The sequence below is a fragment of the Mobula birostris genome, chromosome 11 (genome assembly GCF_030028105.1).
Source record: "Mobula birostris isolate sMobBir1 chromosome 11, sMobBir1.hap1, whole genome shotgun sequence".
Classification (NCBI taxonomy): domain Eukaryota; kingdom Metazoa; phylum Chordata; class Chondrichthyes; order Myliobatiformes; family Myliobatidae; genus Mobula; species Mobula birostris.
Window position 1 is genome coordinate 68,023,160 of NC_092380.1, and position 18,514 is coordinate 68,041,673.

General features: G+C 41.9%; 1 protein-coding gene across 1 annotated transcript in view; it reads left to right on the forward strand.

Annotated features, from left to right (window-relative positions):
• Positions 1–104: 104 nt before the first annotated feature.
• LOC140205154 (uncharacterized) overlaps positions 105–18,514 on the forward strand; it is a 71,849-nt gene continuing 53,439 nt past the window's right edge. The window contains exon 1 of the mRNA XM_072272435.1: positions 105–1,044. Coding sequence (XP_072128536.1) covers positions 1,015–1,044 — 30 coding nt within the window. The 5' untranslated portion in view covers positions 105–1,014. The remainder of the gene's footprint in view (positions 1,045–18,514) is intronic.

Sequence of the window (18,514 nt, forward strand, 5' to 3'; positions counted from 1 at the left end):
TGTTGTCTTAGCTGTAAAGTTCCTCTGCTGCTTCTAATCAATAACTTTGGCTTCTATGTACATCATACATACAGATAGGCATCCAGTGTGTGCAAATATCAAATGTAGTAACAGAAAACATTAATTTGGAATGGGTTTCTGATCTGCAGTAAAAGGGTTACACTAGTTGATGGGGATACAGTCTGCCACCCCCCCCCCCCCCCCACGGATACCAAAATTCGTGGATGCCCAAGACTCTTGTATAAAAGCCTAAGAAAGCTCGTAAGGGTGTTACGAAAAGTGAAAATAGCATTCAGCGTTTGTTTTGCAGCGAGCCGTTATAGAGGCAGCACGCACCCCAAGCAGCGAGAGTGCTTTATCTCAATTTATTTTGTGCATCCATGAGCAAGATGTGTCCTGAGGTATCAGAAAAGCCTAAGCGAGCTTGTAAGGGTGTAACGCGTAGCGTAAAACTGGATGTAATTAAGCGTTTCGATCGTGGTGAACAAAATAAAGACATGCGTGTGTTGAACTTGCCTGCGTCCACCATTCGTACTATTTACACGCAGAGAGAAAGAACCTTGAAAGCTGCCGATGTTACTATTGGTTCTGCCAGTAGCATATCATTCCTGCTTTTACTATACATTAGTGTTATTTTAGGTTTTGTTATTTGGTATGATTTGGTAGGTTATTTTTTGGGTCTGGGAATGTTCAAAAAATTTTTCCCATATAAATTAATGGTAATTGCTTCGCTTTACAGCATTTCTGCTTATGAAAAGTTTCATAGGAACGCTGTACTTTCGGTAGCGGGGGATACTTGTACAGTATTTTCAATACGCGGTTGGTTAATTACTTTTTAGGAGCCATTTTTTCACAGAAACAAAGGGTGCACACAACGCAAGTAGTGACCGAACGAGATGCAAGACAAACAATGCTCAAACAACAAGTGCTGGAGAGAGAACTTCAGAGTTCTCCGGATCCGCGGTTGGTTGAATCCACGGATGCCGAACCCTTGGATACAGATGGCCAACTGTAATGTTAATCATTTGTGCAGTTGATTTAAAGGTAATAATGAAAGTAAGCATTTTGTTGTCACATGGTGAGCGGGCATGAAATTTTTTATGGTAATAGTTAAAAGTCAGTGATGGAAACTGTTTAGCTTGCTTGTTATTAGGGCTATTCTCTTTCTTTAACAGGATCTTTGGAATAAGACCAGAAATCTGGAAACTTGCATATGATCTGCTCTAAGGATTGTTCCTTAGAAGTGTAATTAAACTGTGTTACTGAGAGCTTAACTTTGTTTGAAGAAGTGAGCTGTTTTGGTGGTGTCAGTATAACTTGTTAATTTTTGGACTTTATAATAGTTCATTATTAACATTCTAATTCTCCTCTGGAACTCCTCGTTCTAGTTCCCAGGGAGACATTCGATTAATAGAGGGAGAGAGTTTAAAAGAACCGAATGGGAGAAGCTGGCACATTTTGCATGCCACAGTTCCAGAGGAGACATTGAATTGCACATAATTTGGCACTTGACAAGGTTCAATAAAAAGTTGTGTTTAAGTGGAGTGGCCATGAGGTGATTGGGCGAGTGTTAGTGGGGAGTTGAGCCTTTGACTCATCGAGGCTTCAGTGAAGAGAAGCATAAGCCGTAGGTAGAACTTTTTTTTTCATAATTTATTCTTGCATATTTAGAGCAGTGGGGGTTGCCAGGCAGGATAGTGGAATGCTCTTGCAGGATATGGGGTGAGTAGGGAAACCTCCCGTGTCCCTGATGACTACACCTGCAAAAAATGCATCCAGCTGCAGCTACTAACAGACTTTGAACTGGGTGAACTCCAGATCATTTTGGAACTTGAGTTGATGGGACATACAGGGAAGTAGTTACCCAAGGTGCAGGACACTGGTAACTGGGTGAATGTCAGGAGAGGGAAAGATAGAGGCAGCGTACCTCTGAGACCATTACCCTCAACAACAGATATACTGCTTTGATACTGTTGGGGGATGACATAGCAGTCAGGTCTCTGGCATTGTCTGGTTATGTAGCTCAAAAGGGAAGAGAAGAAGTGAGCTGTATTGGTAGGGGATTAGTTGGTTAGGGGAATAGAAAGGAGATTCTGTGGACAAGAACAAGATTCCCTGATTGTTGCCGCCTGGGTGCTGGTGTCAGGGACATCTCGAATCAGGCCCACAGCATCCTTAAGTGTGAGGGTGAGCAGCCAGAGGTTGTGGTCCACATAGGTACCAGTGACATGGGTAGGAGGGGTGATGAGGTCCTGCAAAGTGAGTTCAGAGAATTGGGTGCTGAGTTAAAAGGACAGGACCTCCAGAGTTGTGATCTCAGGGATTGCTACCCATGTCACGTGCTAGTGAGGCCAGAAATGGGAAGATCACACAATTTAATGTGTGACCAAGGAGATGGTACAGGAGGGAGGGCTTCAAAATTTGGATCATTGGGCTCTCTTCCAAGGAAGATGGGACCTATACAGAAGGGACTGTTTGCACCTGAATTGAAGGAGAACTAATATCCCAGTGGGAAGGTTTGCTAGTGCTGCATGTGTAGGTTTAAACTAGACCTGCAGAGGGATAGGAACCAGATTACCAGGGTATAAAGGAGAGGTTGTGGAGAAAGATGTTAAACCTACAAAATCAGGAATCAAAAGGTTGACTACAGTGGGATTAATGTTCTGAGCGATGTATATTTCAATGCAGGGAGTATTGTGGGATGCTGGATGATTTTGGGGGCAAAGATCAGCATTTTGGATTATGACTGCAGCAGGAGGGGTAAGATTGGCAGCTCAGTGTTTTGGGGTTCTGTTGTTTTAGAAGTGGTATAAAGTGAAGGATTAAAGCGGTTGTAAAATGTCACAGCAGTGCTTAGATAGGCCAGACTGCAAAACTCATCTAGTGAGGCTTTGCAGGTAGAACTGAGGAATAAGAAAGGTATGACCATGTTAATATAAACATATAACAATTACAGCATGGAAACAGGCCATCTCAGCCCTTCTGGTCTGTGCCGAACTCTTAACCCTATCCTAGTCCCACCGACCTGCACTCAGCCCATAACTGTCCATTCCTTTCCTGTCCGTATATCTATCCAATTTAACTTTAAACGACAACAAAGAACCTGCCTCAACCACTTCTGCTGGAAGCTCGTTCCACACAGCTACCACTCTCTGAGTAAAGAAGCTCCCCCTCACGTTACCCATAAACTTTTGTCTATCTCTCAACTCATGTCCTCTTGTTTGAATCTATACCACTTTCAGTGGAAAAAGTCTAACCACGTCAACTCTATCAATCCCCCTCATAATTTTAAACACCCCTATCGAGTCCCCCCTCAACCTCCTACGCTCCAAAGAATAAAGACCTAACTTGTTCAACCTTTCTCTGTAACTTAGGGGATGAAACCCAAGCAACATTTTAGTAAGCCTCCTCCGTACTCTCTCAATTTTATTGACATCTTTCCTATAATTCGGCGACCAGAACTGTACACAATACTCCAGATTTGGCCTTACCAATGCCTTATACGAATTCAACATTACATCCCAACTCCTATGCTCAATGCTCTGATTAATAAAGGCCAGCAAACCAAAAGCTTTCTTCACCACCCTATCCACTTGAGATTCCATCTTCGGAGACCTATGCACCATTATTCCTAGATCCCTCTGTTCTACAGCATTCTTCAATGCCCTACCATTTACCATGTATGTCCTATTTTGATTAGTTCTACCAAAATGTAGCACCTCACATTTTTCAGCATTAAACTCCATCTGCCATCTTGCAGCCCACTCTTCTAACTGGCCTAAATCTCTCTGCAAGTTTTGAAAACCTACCTCATCATCCACAACTCCACCTATCTTAGTATCATCTGCATACTTACTAATCCAATTTATCTCCCCATCATCCAGATCATTTATATGACAAACAACATTGGACCCAGTACAGATCCCTGAGGCACACTGCTACACACCGTCCTCCAATCTGACACACAGTTATCCACCACTACTTTCTGGCGTCTCCCATCTAGCCACTGCTGAATCCATTTTACTACTTCCATATTAATGCCTAACGATTGAACCTTCCTAACTAACCTATCGTGTGGAACCTTGTCAAAGGCCTTACTGAAGTCCATATAGACAACATCCACCATTTTACCATCATCAACTTTCTTAGTAACCTCATCAAAAAATTCAGTAAGATTTGTATTGGGATTGTATTATAGACTATACAAAATTCCACAGGATTTAGAGAAGCAAATAGGTAAAAAAAAAAAAAAAAAAGTCATAAACTGCTGCAAGAAACAAGGTTGTGATAGTAGATGATTTTAGCTTTCCACATATCGACTGGCACTCCCATACTCTTAAAAAGGCTGGATGAGATAGTTTGTCAAATGTGTTCAAGAAAGTTTCTTTAATCCAACTAGAGAGTGCAATACTAGATCTCCTATTAGGAATGAGACAGGGTAGGTGACAAAAGTTTATGTAGAGAGCACTTTGCATTAAATGATCATAATGTCATTAGTTTTAGGGTAATTATAGAAAAGGACAGATCTGGTCCTCCGGTTGAGATTGTAAGTCAGAGAAAGGCCAAGTTAGATGGTGTCAGAAAGGATCTGGCAAGTGTGAGCTGGGACAGGTGGGTTTTCTGACAAAGGTGTGCTTGGTCAGTGGGAAGCCTTCAAAAGTGAACTTCTGAGAGCAGTTTGTATGTGCCTGTCAAAATAAAAGATGAGGAAAACAGTTTTAGGGCGCCTTAGTATTCTTGGAGATATTGAGATCCTGATTAAGAAAGAAGAGGTGCATAGCAGGTATAGGCAGCTAGGAACAAATGAGGTATATAAGAAATGCAAGAGAACAGTTACGAAAGAAGTCAGGAGGGCTAAAAGAAGGCATGAGGCCGCTTTAGCAGTCAAGGTGAAGGAGGATCCTAAGAGCTTCTAAAGATACATTAAGAGCGAAAGGATAGCAAGGGACAAAATTAATCCTCTGGAAGATTCAGAGCAGTAATCTGTGTGGAGCCAAAAGAGATGGATTTTTTTGCATCTGTATTTACTTGGGAGACAGATATAGTGTCTATAGAAATGACCTTGCTGCTACTTTGTCTCATGGAACTTGTACAGATTAGAGGAGGTGGTGGTTTCTATTTTGAAGCAAATTAGGATGCATAAATCAACAGGGCCTGACGACGTGCCCTCAGCACCTGTGGGAGGCTAGTGCAAAAATTGCAGAGGCTTTAGCAGAGGTATTTAAAACACCTTTGGCCACAGCTGAGGTGCTGGAGGTTTGGAGAATACCTAATGTTCCTTTGTTTAAGAAAGGCTCTAAGAATAAGATAGGAAATTATAGGCCAGTGAGCCTGATATCCACAGTGGGAAAGCTATTCCAAGGTACCAGATATAGAAGTATTTGATAGACGGACTGATTAAAGATGGTCAACATGGCTTTGTGTATGGTTGGTTTGTCTAACAAATCTTAAAGTTCTTTGCGGAAGCTACTAGGAAAGTTGAAGGCAAGGCAGTGGATGTTGTCTACATGGACTTCAGCGAGACATTTGACAAGGTCCTGCATGGGAGGTTGGTCAAGAAAGTTCAGTTGCTTGGCATTCAAGATGAGGTATTAAATTGGGTTAGACTTTGGCTTCATGAGAGAAGCCAGAGAATGGTAGTAGATGGTTGCTTCTCTGACTAGGTGCCATTGACTAGTGGTGAACCACAGGGATGAGTGCTGGGTCCTTCGTTATCTTTTTTTTTCTGCCCCTCCGGCAAAAGGAGTGAGTGCTGGTGTTAGAGCCTGACAGGAGTCAGGAGAGAGGATTAAAAAGAGCAGATTCAGGCAAGACCAGGAAAGTGTTGGCATCAGAAGCCTAATCTCAGCTACAAATAAAAGGAGGATAGGCTCAAGTGGAGCAGCCATTGCTTGAGTGTGCCAGTGATACTGCAAAGTCTTTGGTTTACAGGCCAAGGCACAGTTAAGAATAGCCAAGCCTTTTGTCTATCTTTTGTATAGAGTAGTCAGAATGGAATGCTGCTCCTCTCAGAGAAAGGAATTCAGGTTACCTGACGCTTTCCCTGGTCACTACATCTGCAGGAAGTGCACCCAACTTCGGCTCCTGACTGACTGGGTCAAGCAGTTGGATGTACTCAGGATCATTTGGGATGCTGAAGTTATTACAGGTGAGACTTTTGGAGAGGTGATCCCACCCAGTTACGGGCTTTGTACCATAGATGGGTGACTAGCAGGAGAGGTAAGGGTATTAAGAAGTCAGTGTAGGGTTCCCTTGTGGCCATTCCCCTCCAACAAGTGTGCCTCTTTGGATACCATTGGAGAAATGGGCCCACCATTTCTACAGCAGCTGCCTGGTTGGTGGCATTGTGGCTGGCACTGAGGCTCGACGGGGAAAGGTAAAGTCAGGCAATACAGTAGTTTTAGGGGACTCAATAGCTAGTGGGACAGAAAGGAGATTCTGTGGCTGCAAAAGAGACACTAGGATGCTGTGTTGCTTCCTGATGCTAGGGTCAATGATAGATGAGAGCAGCTTCAGGATATTCTCAAGGCAGAGGAGGAACAGGCAGAGGTAGTGGTACATATTGGCACCAATGACAGACAGAAAAGAGCAAGAGGTCCTATGCGTAGTTAGGAAAGAGACTGAAGAGAAGAACCTCCAAGGTTGTAATCTTCTGGTGTCACAGGCTAGTGCAGGTAGGAATGGGGCTGACAGCACAGATGTGCGAGTGGCTGTGGAGATAGAACAAGATTTCTAGGTCTCGGATCATTGGAACCTTTTCTGGGGAAGGGTGACCTCTACAAGAAGAACCAGTTGTACTTGAACAGAAAGGGAACCAATATCCTCGCTGTGAGGTTTGCTGATGCTACTCAGAAGAGTTTAAACTAGTTTTGTAGGGGGCTGGGAACTGGAGCACTAGGTCAGAAAGGGAAGGATCAGACCAAAAGGTAGATGTCAGGGAAGGTATTGAGAGGCAAAATCGAAGTAAGGCAAATTATGAGGGTGATAGGTAGGAACTAAGAAGCATTAATTGGGAACACCTTTTCTCTGGCAAGTTCACATCAGACATATGGAAGGTGTTTAAAGACTGATTGCACAGAGTACAGGAAAGGTATGTTCCTGTTAGAAGGAAAGAAGGAGATATAAGGATAAGAAAATCTTGTAAATCCAGAGAGGTGATGAGTTTAGACAAGAAAAGGGAAAAGTATGTAATGCTTTGGAAGTTTGGATCAAACAAAGCATGCGAGTATAAAGAAGCCAGAAAAGCAGCTGAGTATAAAGAAGGAAATTAGAAAAGCCAGAGGGGGCCATGAAAAGTCCTTAGTAAGTAGGATTAAAGTGAATCCCAAGGCATTCTATACATCAAGAGTAAGGATGGGTGCACTCAAGGATAAAGCAGGGAACATTTGCTTGGATGCAGAGAATCTGACTGAGGTACTTAAAGAGTACTTTGCTTCAGTGTATATCAAGGAAAAGGATATGGAAGACCATGAGATCAGGACTGTGTATAATTACATTGGGGCATTTAGGGGTCAAGGAGGAGTACGTGTTGGGCCTCCTAATGAGTATTAAGGTAGATAAATCCCCAAGACCTGATGGGATTTACCCCAGGTTATTGAAGGGAACAAGAGACAAGATTGCTGGACCCTTGACCAGTATCTTTGTGTCCTCTCTAACCACAGGCAAGGTGCCGGAGGACTGGCGAGGAGCTAATGTTGCATCTCTACTTCAGCAGGGAGCAAGGAAAATCCTAGGAAATAAAGACTAGTGAGTCTCATGACAGTTGTAGGAAAATTGCTGTAGAAAATTCTCAGGGATAAGAGATGTGAGCATTTGGAAACCCATGTGCGTGGAAGGTCATGCCTTACCATCTTGAGTGTTTTGACAAGGCAACAAGAAAATTTGATGAGGGTAGGGCAGTGGATGTTGCCTAGTCAGGCATTTGACAAAGTCCCTCATGGGGGCCAATCCAGAAGATTAGGATGCATGGGGTCCAATGGCTTGCATATAAAGACAGGGTAGTGGTTGAAGGGACTTATTCAAGCTGGGGAAGCGGGGGTGGGGGGGGTCTATAATTAGTGGAGGTCCATAGGGATCTGTGCTGGGACCTCTGCTGTTTGTGATGTATATAAATGACCTGGATGAAAATGCAGATGGGTAGGTTAGTAAATTTGTGGATGATACCAAGATTGGAGGAGTTGTAGATTGTGTAGGAGACTGGCAAAGAATACAGCGCGATGTAGATCAATTCCAGATATGAGCTAAGAAGTGGTAGATGGAGTTTAACTCAGATAAATGTGAGGTGTTGCACCTCTGTAGGGCGAATGCAAGGAGACAGTACACAGTTAAGGGCAAGGTCCTTAACAGTGTTGCTGACCAGAGAGATCTTGTGATCCATGTTCATAGCTCCTTGTAAGTGGCTACACAGGTCGATAAGATGCTTATGGAATGCTTGCTTTTATTAGTCGAGGCATTGAAGTCAACAGTCAGGAGGTTATGTTGCAACTTTATAAAACTCTGGTTAGGCCACATCTGGTGTATTGCATACACTATAGGAAGGATGTTGAGGCTTTGGAGAGGATGCAGAAGAGGTTTACCAGAGTACTTCCTGGTGAGAGGGCATGTGCTTTCACAAGAGGCTGGATAAACTTGTTTTCTCCGGAGTGTTGTAGGCTGATGGGAGATTTGATAGATATTTATAAGATTATGAGAAGTATCGATAGAGTGGACAGAGGGTACCTGTTTCCCTGAATAGAAATGTCTAATACCAGAGAGTATGCATTGAAGGTGAGAGGGGATAGGTTCAAAGGGAATGTGAGGGGTAAGTTTTTTTTGCCCAGAGTGGTGAATGCCTGGAATTTCCTGCCTGGTATGATGGTAGAGGCAAATACATTGGAGTTTTTTAAGAGACATTTGGATAAGCACATGGATGTAAGGAAGTTGGAGGGATGTGGACATGATGTAGGTAGAAGGGATTAATGTTTGGGTGTTTTTAATTTTTAGCTGGTTGGGCACAATATTGTGGGCTGATTGCCCTGTTCTGGTGCTGTACTGTCTATGTCTATCTATGTCAATGATCTGGATGATACTGTGGTAAACTGGATCATCAAATTTGTGGATGTCACCAGGATTGGGGGTGTAATGGACATTGAGGAAGGCTCGGGATCTGGATCTGCTGGAAAAATGAGCTGAAAATGGCAGATGAAATTTAATGCAGACAACTGTGAGATTATGCACTTTGGGAGGACAAACTAAGGTGGTTTTTACACTGAGTGGTAGGGCACTGAGCAGTTGGTAGAACAGAGATCTGGGAATACAGATCCATAATTCCTTGAAAGTGACGTCACAGGAAGATCAGGTCATAAAGAAAGCTTTTGGTACATTGGCCTTCATAAATCAATGTATTGTGTACAGGAGTTGGAATGTTACATTGAAATGTTACTAGACATTGGTGAGGTCTGATTTGGAGTATTGTGTGCAGTTTTGGTCAGCTACCTACAGGAAAGCTGTAAATAAGATTGAAAGAGTGCAGAGAAAATTTACATAAGGTGTTGCCAAGACTTGAGTACCTGCGACATAAGGAAAGCTTGAATAGGTTAGGATTTTATTCCTTGGAACGTAGAAGATTGAGAGGAAATTTGATAGACGTATACAAAATTGAGGGATATAGATAGAGTAAATGCAAGCTGGTTTGTTTCCACTGAGGTTGGGTGAGGCTACAACTAGAGCTCTTGGGCTAAGAGTGAAAGGTGAAATGTCTAAGGGGAGCATCTTCAGAGGGTGGTGAGAGTGGGAACAAGTTGCTAGCGCAAGTGGTGGATGCAAGTTTGATTTCAACATTTAAGAGAAATTTGGATAGTTACACAAATGGAGAGGGCAATGCTCATGGTGTGGGTCGATGGGACCATGGATATTAATGGTTCATCACAGACTAGATGGGCTGATGGACCCATTTCTGTGCTCTAATGTGCTATGAGTGACTCCAATCTATCTGCCTCTCCAAGCTAAACTGGATCACAGAAACATTGATTTAACTTGGTCTTTACCACTTCATGCCACATGGTGGAGATGCTCTGATGCAATAGTCACATATTTAACTACTTTCTTACAGAGAAATTAATTCATTTTCTAGCACTGTGACCTAATACGCAAAATGCTTGTGCATTTCCTAATATGGAAGTATACCTTGGATACCAGGCTATCAGTAAACAATGTATTATTCTGGCAAGTAAAACTATAACTTCTACAGTCCTTTTAACATACAAACTCGTGATGTTGTTTTTCAGTGCTATTTGGGTCAGACAGTGTGGTGTGACAAGAATTTATTAGCTAATTCCACAATTGAAGGGAAGTAATTTGAAAACTAGGAATATGGTGGGTAACTCAGAGTGGCTGAATAATTTGGTAGAAGGGAGGGGGGGTCAGTGAACAAATTGGCTTGCAGATATTTGAAGTATGAAAAATTGTGAAAAATACGGCAAGAGTGAAACAGGTTGCATCACAGTAACTTTTATGAAACATATTGCAATGCATATTTCAATGCTTTGTTTCCATTACATCACAGTTTGGGACATGCACAGAATTTGTCAGACTGCAAACAAGTTTAAGTTCAAATGGCAACCTGGATGGGAATGATAATTTACTTGATCACTTCGTAATATTTCTCACATTGCATTAGTAATATTTCTCACATTGTTTTTACTAGTACTGGAATAATAATGTCACTACTATGCAGGAACAGTAGTTATCAATGCTCAGACAGCTCCTTTCCTCACAGCTCTGACACTAGGAGGAAGATCTTACACAGAAGCACGACAATTCAACTAGCACTTTTCACCTCAGTTACTGGAGAATGTTGGCAAGAGATTGGTACATGCTACAATGATGGAGAAATGGCAAAATTTCAGGGGGGATGAGGCAGAGGTGGTAGAGGAGTGTATGCAGTTGGCAGCTGCTTTCTGCACAAAACAATTATAGAGCTGAGTTGTCAGGGATATGTCTGCAAGAATACATTTCTTGCAGACATATGCCTGCACTCCTGCATGCTCTACGGTGTGGCCAAATGAAACCGTGAATGTAAAGATGTCTGAAGCACTACTACAAAGGAGGGAACCTTTGTTTGCACATTTCAGCAGTGAGTAGCAAAGTGTCATATACAGTATGTCAACAGAGATATACTGCTAAGATCCTGAGGCAGAGCTTTTTAAAAATGAAGGCACCCCTAACTTCGAGAGCAATCTGCTGATGCACAAAGAGGATCCTGTACCTGAAGGTTTTCAGAGATCATATTGAATAAAGAGAGAGTTCCATTGTCACCGCTCCTTTAGGAAGTGTGGTTAGAGGGTACCTCTGGGAAACTTCAAGTTCTAGATGCCATTCTATTCTCAAGTATGTTTATCATTTATTTATTTTTCATTTGAACATGAACACTGCTTCATTCTCCATAAGATTGGATGCTTTCTGGCATTTCTGGCCACTTAATTTTGAGAGGAAACCTGATAATACTTGGATATGATGGCTAGAGTCCAGTTTGACTTGTGTTGCAGAGTTGTACAGTACTCTACCTCTGGTTGCAGGAAAAAGTTTCTGAGAATTTAAATAATGTTCTGTATGAGCCTTCAGTATCATTTAAAAAGGTTTTTTTCTGTAAATGGGCACTAACCACTTTTATAAACAACATATATCATTTTGGGGTTAACTCTCCTGGAAATAAGGCACAATAATCGTTTGACACAGGTATGATTTTTCTCTCTACAACATCATGAACACAGGTTATTTTGGTATCTACTGCCACGTTGACTTAATTATCCTAAGCAGCTCATTGAGTTCCAGGTAGGTTTATGAAGTATAGTTTTTCAACTAAGTTGAATGCTCATAGGAACAAAACATAAAAAGGATAGAACAGAAAACTTGTTTGAATAATGAAAGGGTGAAACAGCTTTGTATATATAGTAGTTATCACATTGACGGCAGTTCCAACACAGTTATGGACATCATTTTCTTAAGATAAATTGGCTTATCTTCCCCCTTCCTTTTCAGTCCTGATGAAGGGGCTCAGCTTGAAACCTCGAGTGTTTATTCCTTTCCATAGGTGCTGCCTGATGTGCTGACTTCCTCCAGCATTTTGCATGTATAATTGGCTCAGAACACCAAGTATAAATTTACCAGCATCTTGTTTGAACTCCAAGAATTAAAATGCAACGATACATCATCCAAATTAGAATTACACCTCTTGTAAATTAGAAAATGAATTTTCAAATGGGAAACTAATGAAAGTAGGTAGAGGCTATCTCCACTCATCAGGGAGTTCGAGCCAGGGAATATTATGCAGTTTGCTTTCCAGGAGCCAGCATATGCAAGATACAATATACAGTATACACAAGACAGTATACACAAAATCCACAAGATATGAGTAGGAATTTATAATTATCCCATAAATATGGTAGTTGATTTCAGGATAATTATTGCATTATCTCTGAATTTTATTTTCACATTTACTAAGATAGTGAAAAACTTTTGCTTGTGTCCATCCAAAAAGATTATCCTGTACATCTGATTATCTGGACACTGATTTTTCTCCATTTACAAAACTGCTCAAGCCCTGTTAGATTGCATGGGAATCATACGTAAACAACCCTTTTCAAGTCCAACCACAAATTCTCAATTGAATTGAAGTCCAGACTCCAACTTGGCCACTCCAGGACATTAACTTTGATGTTTTGAGCTACTCCTGTGTAGCTTTAGCTTTATGCCTGGTGTCACTGACTTGCTGGAGAAAAATCTCCTAAGTCGCGGACTGCATCAAGTTTTCATCCAAGATTTCCCAGTATTTTGCTGCATTCATTTTATTCTCTACCTTCACAAGCCTTCCAGGGCCTGCTGCAGTGAAGCAACCCCACAGCATGATGCAGCTACTGCCATGCTTCACAGTAGGGATGGTGTGTTTTGATGATGTGCGGTTTAGTCTGATGGACAAAAAGGTCAATTTTGGTTTCATCAGACCACTGAACCTTCTTCCAGCTGACTTCAGAATCTCCCACATGCCATCTGACAAACTCTAGCTGAGATTTCATGTGAGGTCTTTTCAACAGCGGCTTTCATTTTGCCACTCTCCCATAAAGCTACGACTGGTGAAGCTCCCAGGCAACAGTTGTATGTGCAGTCTCTCCTATCTCAAGCACTGAAGCTTGTAACTCCAGGGTTGTCAGAGGTCCCTTGGTGGCCTCCCTCACTAGTCCCCTTCTTGCACGGTCACTCAGTTATTAATGACATCTTGCTCTAGGCAGATTTACAGCTGTGCCATATTCTTTCCACTTCTTGATGATTGACTTAACTGTACTCCAAGGGATATTCAGTAACTTGGATATTTTCTTGTATCCATTTCCTGACTTGTGCTTTTCAATAACCTTTTCATGGAGTTGCTTGGAGTGTATCCTGGCAGGGAGATTAGCAGGGGCTACTGAGGTGACTTTAAACTAGAATGGTTGGGGAGTGGGAATCAAATTAAAGAGGCTAGGCGTGAGGAGGTTAGTTCACAACAGGGAGATGGGAACCAGTGCAGAGAGACAGGGGTGTAAAGTGAGGGTAGAAGCAACAAGTACTAAGGAGAAAAGTAAAAGTGGCAGGCGGACAAATCCAGGGCAAGCATTAAGAAGGGCCACTTTTCAGCATAATTGTATAAGGGCTAAGAGAGTTGTAAAAGAGCGCCTGAAGGCTTTGTGTGTCAATGCAAGGAGCATTCGTAATAAGGTGGATGAATTGAAAGTGCAGATTGTTATTAATGATTATGATATAGTTGGGATCACAGAGACATGGCTCCAGGGTGACCAGGGATGGGAGCTCAACGTTCAGGGATATTCAATATTCAGGAGGGATAGACATGAAGGAAGGGGAGGTGGGGTGGCGTTGCTGGTTAAAGAAGATATTAACGCAATAGAAAGGAAGGACATAAGCCAGGAAGATGTGGAATCGATATGGGTAGAGCTGCGTAACACTAAAGGGCAGAAGACGCTGGTGGGAGTTGTGTACAGGCCACCTAACAGTAGTAGTGAGGTCGGAGATGGTATTAAACAGGAAATTAGAAATGTGTGCAATAAAGGAACAGCAGTTATAATGGGTGACTTCAATCTACATGTAGATTGGGTGAACCAAATTGGTAAAGGTGCTGAGGAAGAGGATTTCTTGGAATGTATGCGAGATGGTTTTTTGAACCAACATGTCGAGGAACCAACTAGAGAGCAGGCTATTCTGGACTGGGTTTTGAGCAATGAGGAAGGGTTAATTAGCAATCTTGTCGTGAGAGGCCCCTTGGGTAAGAGTGACCATAATATGGTGGAATTCTTCATTAAGATGGAGAGTGACATAGTTAATTCAGAAACAAAGGTTCTGAACTTAAAGAGGGGTAACTTTGAAGGTATGAGACGTGAATTAGCTAAGATAGACTGGCAAATGACACTTAAAGGATTGATGGTGGATATGCAATGGCAAGCATTTAAAGGTTGCATGGATGACCTACAACAATTGTTCATCCCAGTTTGGCAAAAGAATAAATCAAGGAAGGTAGTGCACCCATGGCTGACAAGAGAAATTAGGGATAGTATCAATTCCAATGAAGAAGCATACAAATTAGCCAGAGAAAGTGGCTCACCTGAGGACTGGGAGAAATTCAGAGTTCAGCAGAGGAGGACAAAGGGCTTAATTAGGAAGGGGAAAAAAGATTATGAGAGAAAACTGGCAGGGAACATAAAAACGGACTGTAAAAGCTTTTATAGATATGTAAAAAGGAAAAGACTGGTAAAGACAAATGTAGGTCCCCTGCAGACAGAAACGGGTGAATTGATGATGGGGAGCAAGGACATGGCAGACCAATTGAATAATTACTTTGGTTCTGTCTTCACTAAGGAGGACATAAATAATCTTCCAGAAATAGTAGGGGACAGAGGGTCCAGTGAGATGGAGGAACTGAGCGAAATACATGTTAGTAGGGAAGCGGTGTTAGGTAAATTGAAGGGATTGAAGGCAGATAAATCCCCAGGGCCAGATGGTCTGCATCCTAGAGTGCTTAAGGAAGTAGCCCAAGAAATAGTGGATGCATTAGTGATAATTTTTCAAAACTCATTAGATTCTGGACTAGTTCCTGAGGATTGGAGGGTGGCTAATGTAACTCCACTTTTTAAAAAAGGAGGGAGAGAGAAACCGGGGAATTATAGACCGGTTAGCCTAACGTCGGTGGTGGGGAAACTGCTGGAGTCAGTTATCAAGGATGTGATAACAGCACATTTGGAAAGCGGTGAAATGATCGGACAAAGTCAGCATGGATTTGTGAAAGGAAAATCATGTCTGACGAATCTCATAGAATCTTTTGAGGTTGTAACTAGTAGAGTGGATAGGGGAGAACCAGTGGATGTGGTATATTTGGATTTTCAAAAGGCTTTTGACAAGGTCCCACACAGGAGATTAGTGTGCAAACTTAAAGCACACGGTATTGGGGGTAAGGTATTGGTGTGGGTGGAGAATTGGTTAGCAGACAGGAAGCAAAGAGTGGGAATAAACGGGACCTTTTCAGAATGGCAGGCGGTGACTAGTGGGGTACCGCAAGGCTCAGTGCTGGGACCCCAGTTGTTTACAATATATATTAATGACTTGGATGAGGGAATTAAATGCAGCATCTCCAAGTTTGCGGATAACACGAAGCTGGGTGGCAGTGTTAGCTGTGAGGAGGATGCTAAGAGGATGCAGGGTGACTTGGATAGGTTGGGTGAATGGGCAAGTTCATGGCAGATGCAGTTTAATGTGGATAAATGTGAAGTTATCCACTTTGGTGGAAAAATAGGAAAACGGATTATTATCTGAATGGTGGCCGATTAGGAAAAGGGGAGGTGCAACGAGACCTGGGTGTCATTATACACCAGTCATTGAAAGTGGGCATGCAGGTACAGCAGGCGGTGAAAAAGGCGAATGGTATGCTGGCATTTATAGCGAGAGGATTTGAGTACAGGAGCAGGGAGGTACTACCGCAGTTGTACAAGGCCTTGGTGAGACCACACCTGGAGTATTGTGTGCAGTTTTGGTCCCCTAATCTGAGGAAAGACATCCTTGCCATAGAGGGAGTACAAAGAAGGTTCACCAGATTGATTCCTGGGATGGCAGGACTTTCATATGAAGTGAGACTGGGTGAACTGGGCTTGTACTCGTTGGAATTTAGAAGATTGAGGGGGGATCTGATTGAATCGTATAAGATCCTAAAGAGATTGGACAGGCCAGATGCAGGAAGATTATTCCTGATGTTGGGGAAGTCCAGAACGAGGGGCCACAGTTTAAGGAAAGAGGGGAAGCCTTTTAGGACCGAGATTAGGAAAAACTTCTTCACACAGAGAGTGGTGAATCTATGGAATTCTCTGCCACAGGAAACAATTGAGGCCAGTTCATTGGCTATATTTAAGAGGGAGTTAGATATGGCCCTTGTGGCTATGGGGGTCAGGGGGTATGGAGGGAAGGCTGGGGCGGGGTTCTGAGTTGGATGATCAATCATGATCATAATGAATGGCGGTGCAGGCTCGAAGGGCCGAATGGCCTACTCCTGCACCTATTTTTCTATGTTCTTTTGTCTTCATGGTGTAGTTTTTGCCAGGATACTGACTCGCCAGCAGTTGGACCTTCCAGATACAGATGTATTGTTACTACAATCAGTTGAAACATCTTGACTGTGCACAATGATCTCCATTTAATTACGTGACTTCTAAAACCACTTGGCTGCACCAGTGATGATTTGGTGTGTCATATTTAAGGGGGTGAATGCTTATGTAATCAATTATTTTGTGTTTTATATTTGAAATTAATTTGTATCTCTTCATAGAGATCTGTTTTCACTTTGACATGAAAGAGTCTTTTTCTGTTGATCGGCGTCAAAAAGCCAACTAAATCCTCTGGCTCAATGTTGCAAAACAGTAAAACATGTAAGCTCCTGGGGGGGTGCGGTGGTGGTGAATACTTTTTAAAGGCACTGTATCAGTGAAATTAAAAACACTTTTTGAGAATTGGTAAGGCCCCATTCCTAATTGCTGTTGAGTAATCTCAGAAGGCATTTAAGAATCAACCCCAAGTTTGTTCAGTTTGGAGTTGAATATAGACCTAACCAACAAAGGAAAGCAGATTTATTTCTCTGAAGAACATTATGATTTTTTTCAAACTTTATTCAAACAGGGTGAGCCTGAGTATTTATACATTACATTAACTTTAATGAGGGATAGAGAATGCCTTTTAAAGTAGAACATAAAAAGAAAAATAATGTCATTCACTGGAGGAAAAATTGACTGCTTACTACAGTGGTGGACATAAGCAATTTATTGCAAGTCTTTTAGGAATGCAAAATTATTTCATTGCCAACAATCACTACAGGGTAAAAGAGTCTGGGCAAAAATAAATGAATACATCTGCAGTACAACTCTTGAAATAGACTTCATTATGTCATTTCTAGAACAAAGCAAGAGGATTATTTTTCCATTACGCTCTGACTTTTAGATGCCTCTGCACCATGTTAAACTGAAACAATATCCATGACTCGTTTAACCCTGTAAATACCATGACTTTTAAGCAGTTGACCGTTGGAGGAAAGGAATCAGAATAAGTTAAATGTATTTCCAGGAATTTCATTTATTAATACTCAGTAATGATGTTTACTGTAGTTACAAACAATTTTTTTTAAAAACCAGAGTATATAAGGATCTTCCTCAGCTTTCTGTTGACCATACAGAATTAGTTCTTTGTAGCCAGTGCAAGAGTGCAGATGCTTCAATTCAGATCTGAAGCAAGTCTATCTATTTATTTATTTATGTATGAAATAGACCCTCTGTCCCTTTTGAGCCACGCCACCCAGCAACCCACAATTTAACTCTAGCTTAATCACAGGACAATTTACCTACTAACAAATTAACCTAGCCCTCACGTCTTTGGACTGTGGGAGGAAATCGGAGTGCCCACAGAAAATCCACGCATTCCATGGGGAAGACGTACAGGCTTCTTACAGATGATGTCGGAATTGAACTTCAAACTCCGCCCCAATCTGTAAGAGCATTGCATTAACTGCTACTCTACTGTGGTCTTGGAAGGTACAAGAATAGCAGTCTATTCCACTGTTTACTACCACAGCTGGCACAGGAAAAACTGTAGAGATGGGTACCTCTGGTGTGGAAATCTTGTTGCACATTCAAGTTCTCATGAAGAATGCCAAGAAGCTGTAAAAAGCTAATGTTAGGAAATGGCATTGCTTGTGTGAAAAGGGTCATTATTTTTGGGCTATTCAAAGCAATGAAATGATAACGTGGATGGATCAACAGAAATCGAAATAGCAGGGAGGAGATAAGTTTGTGGTGTATTTCAGCAGTACATTAATTTGTTCTGGAAGAGATTAAGATATCTGAAGTTCATGTCATGGATAAGTACCAATGGAGCCTTGAAGTTTTAACCAGTGGCTTCCTGGGCACTAGGAGAATGCACGGGGTGTTCTTCTTTTAAGTTGAGAAATTTGGTTAGGATT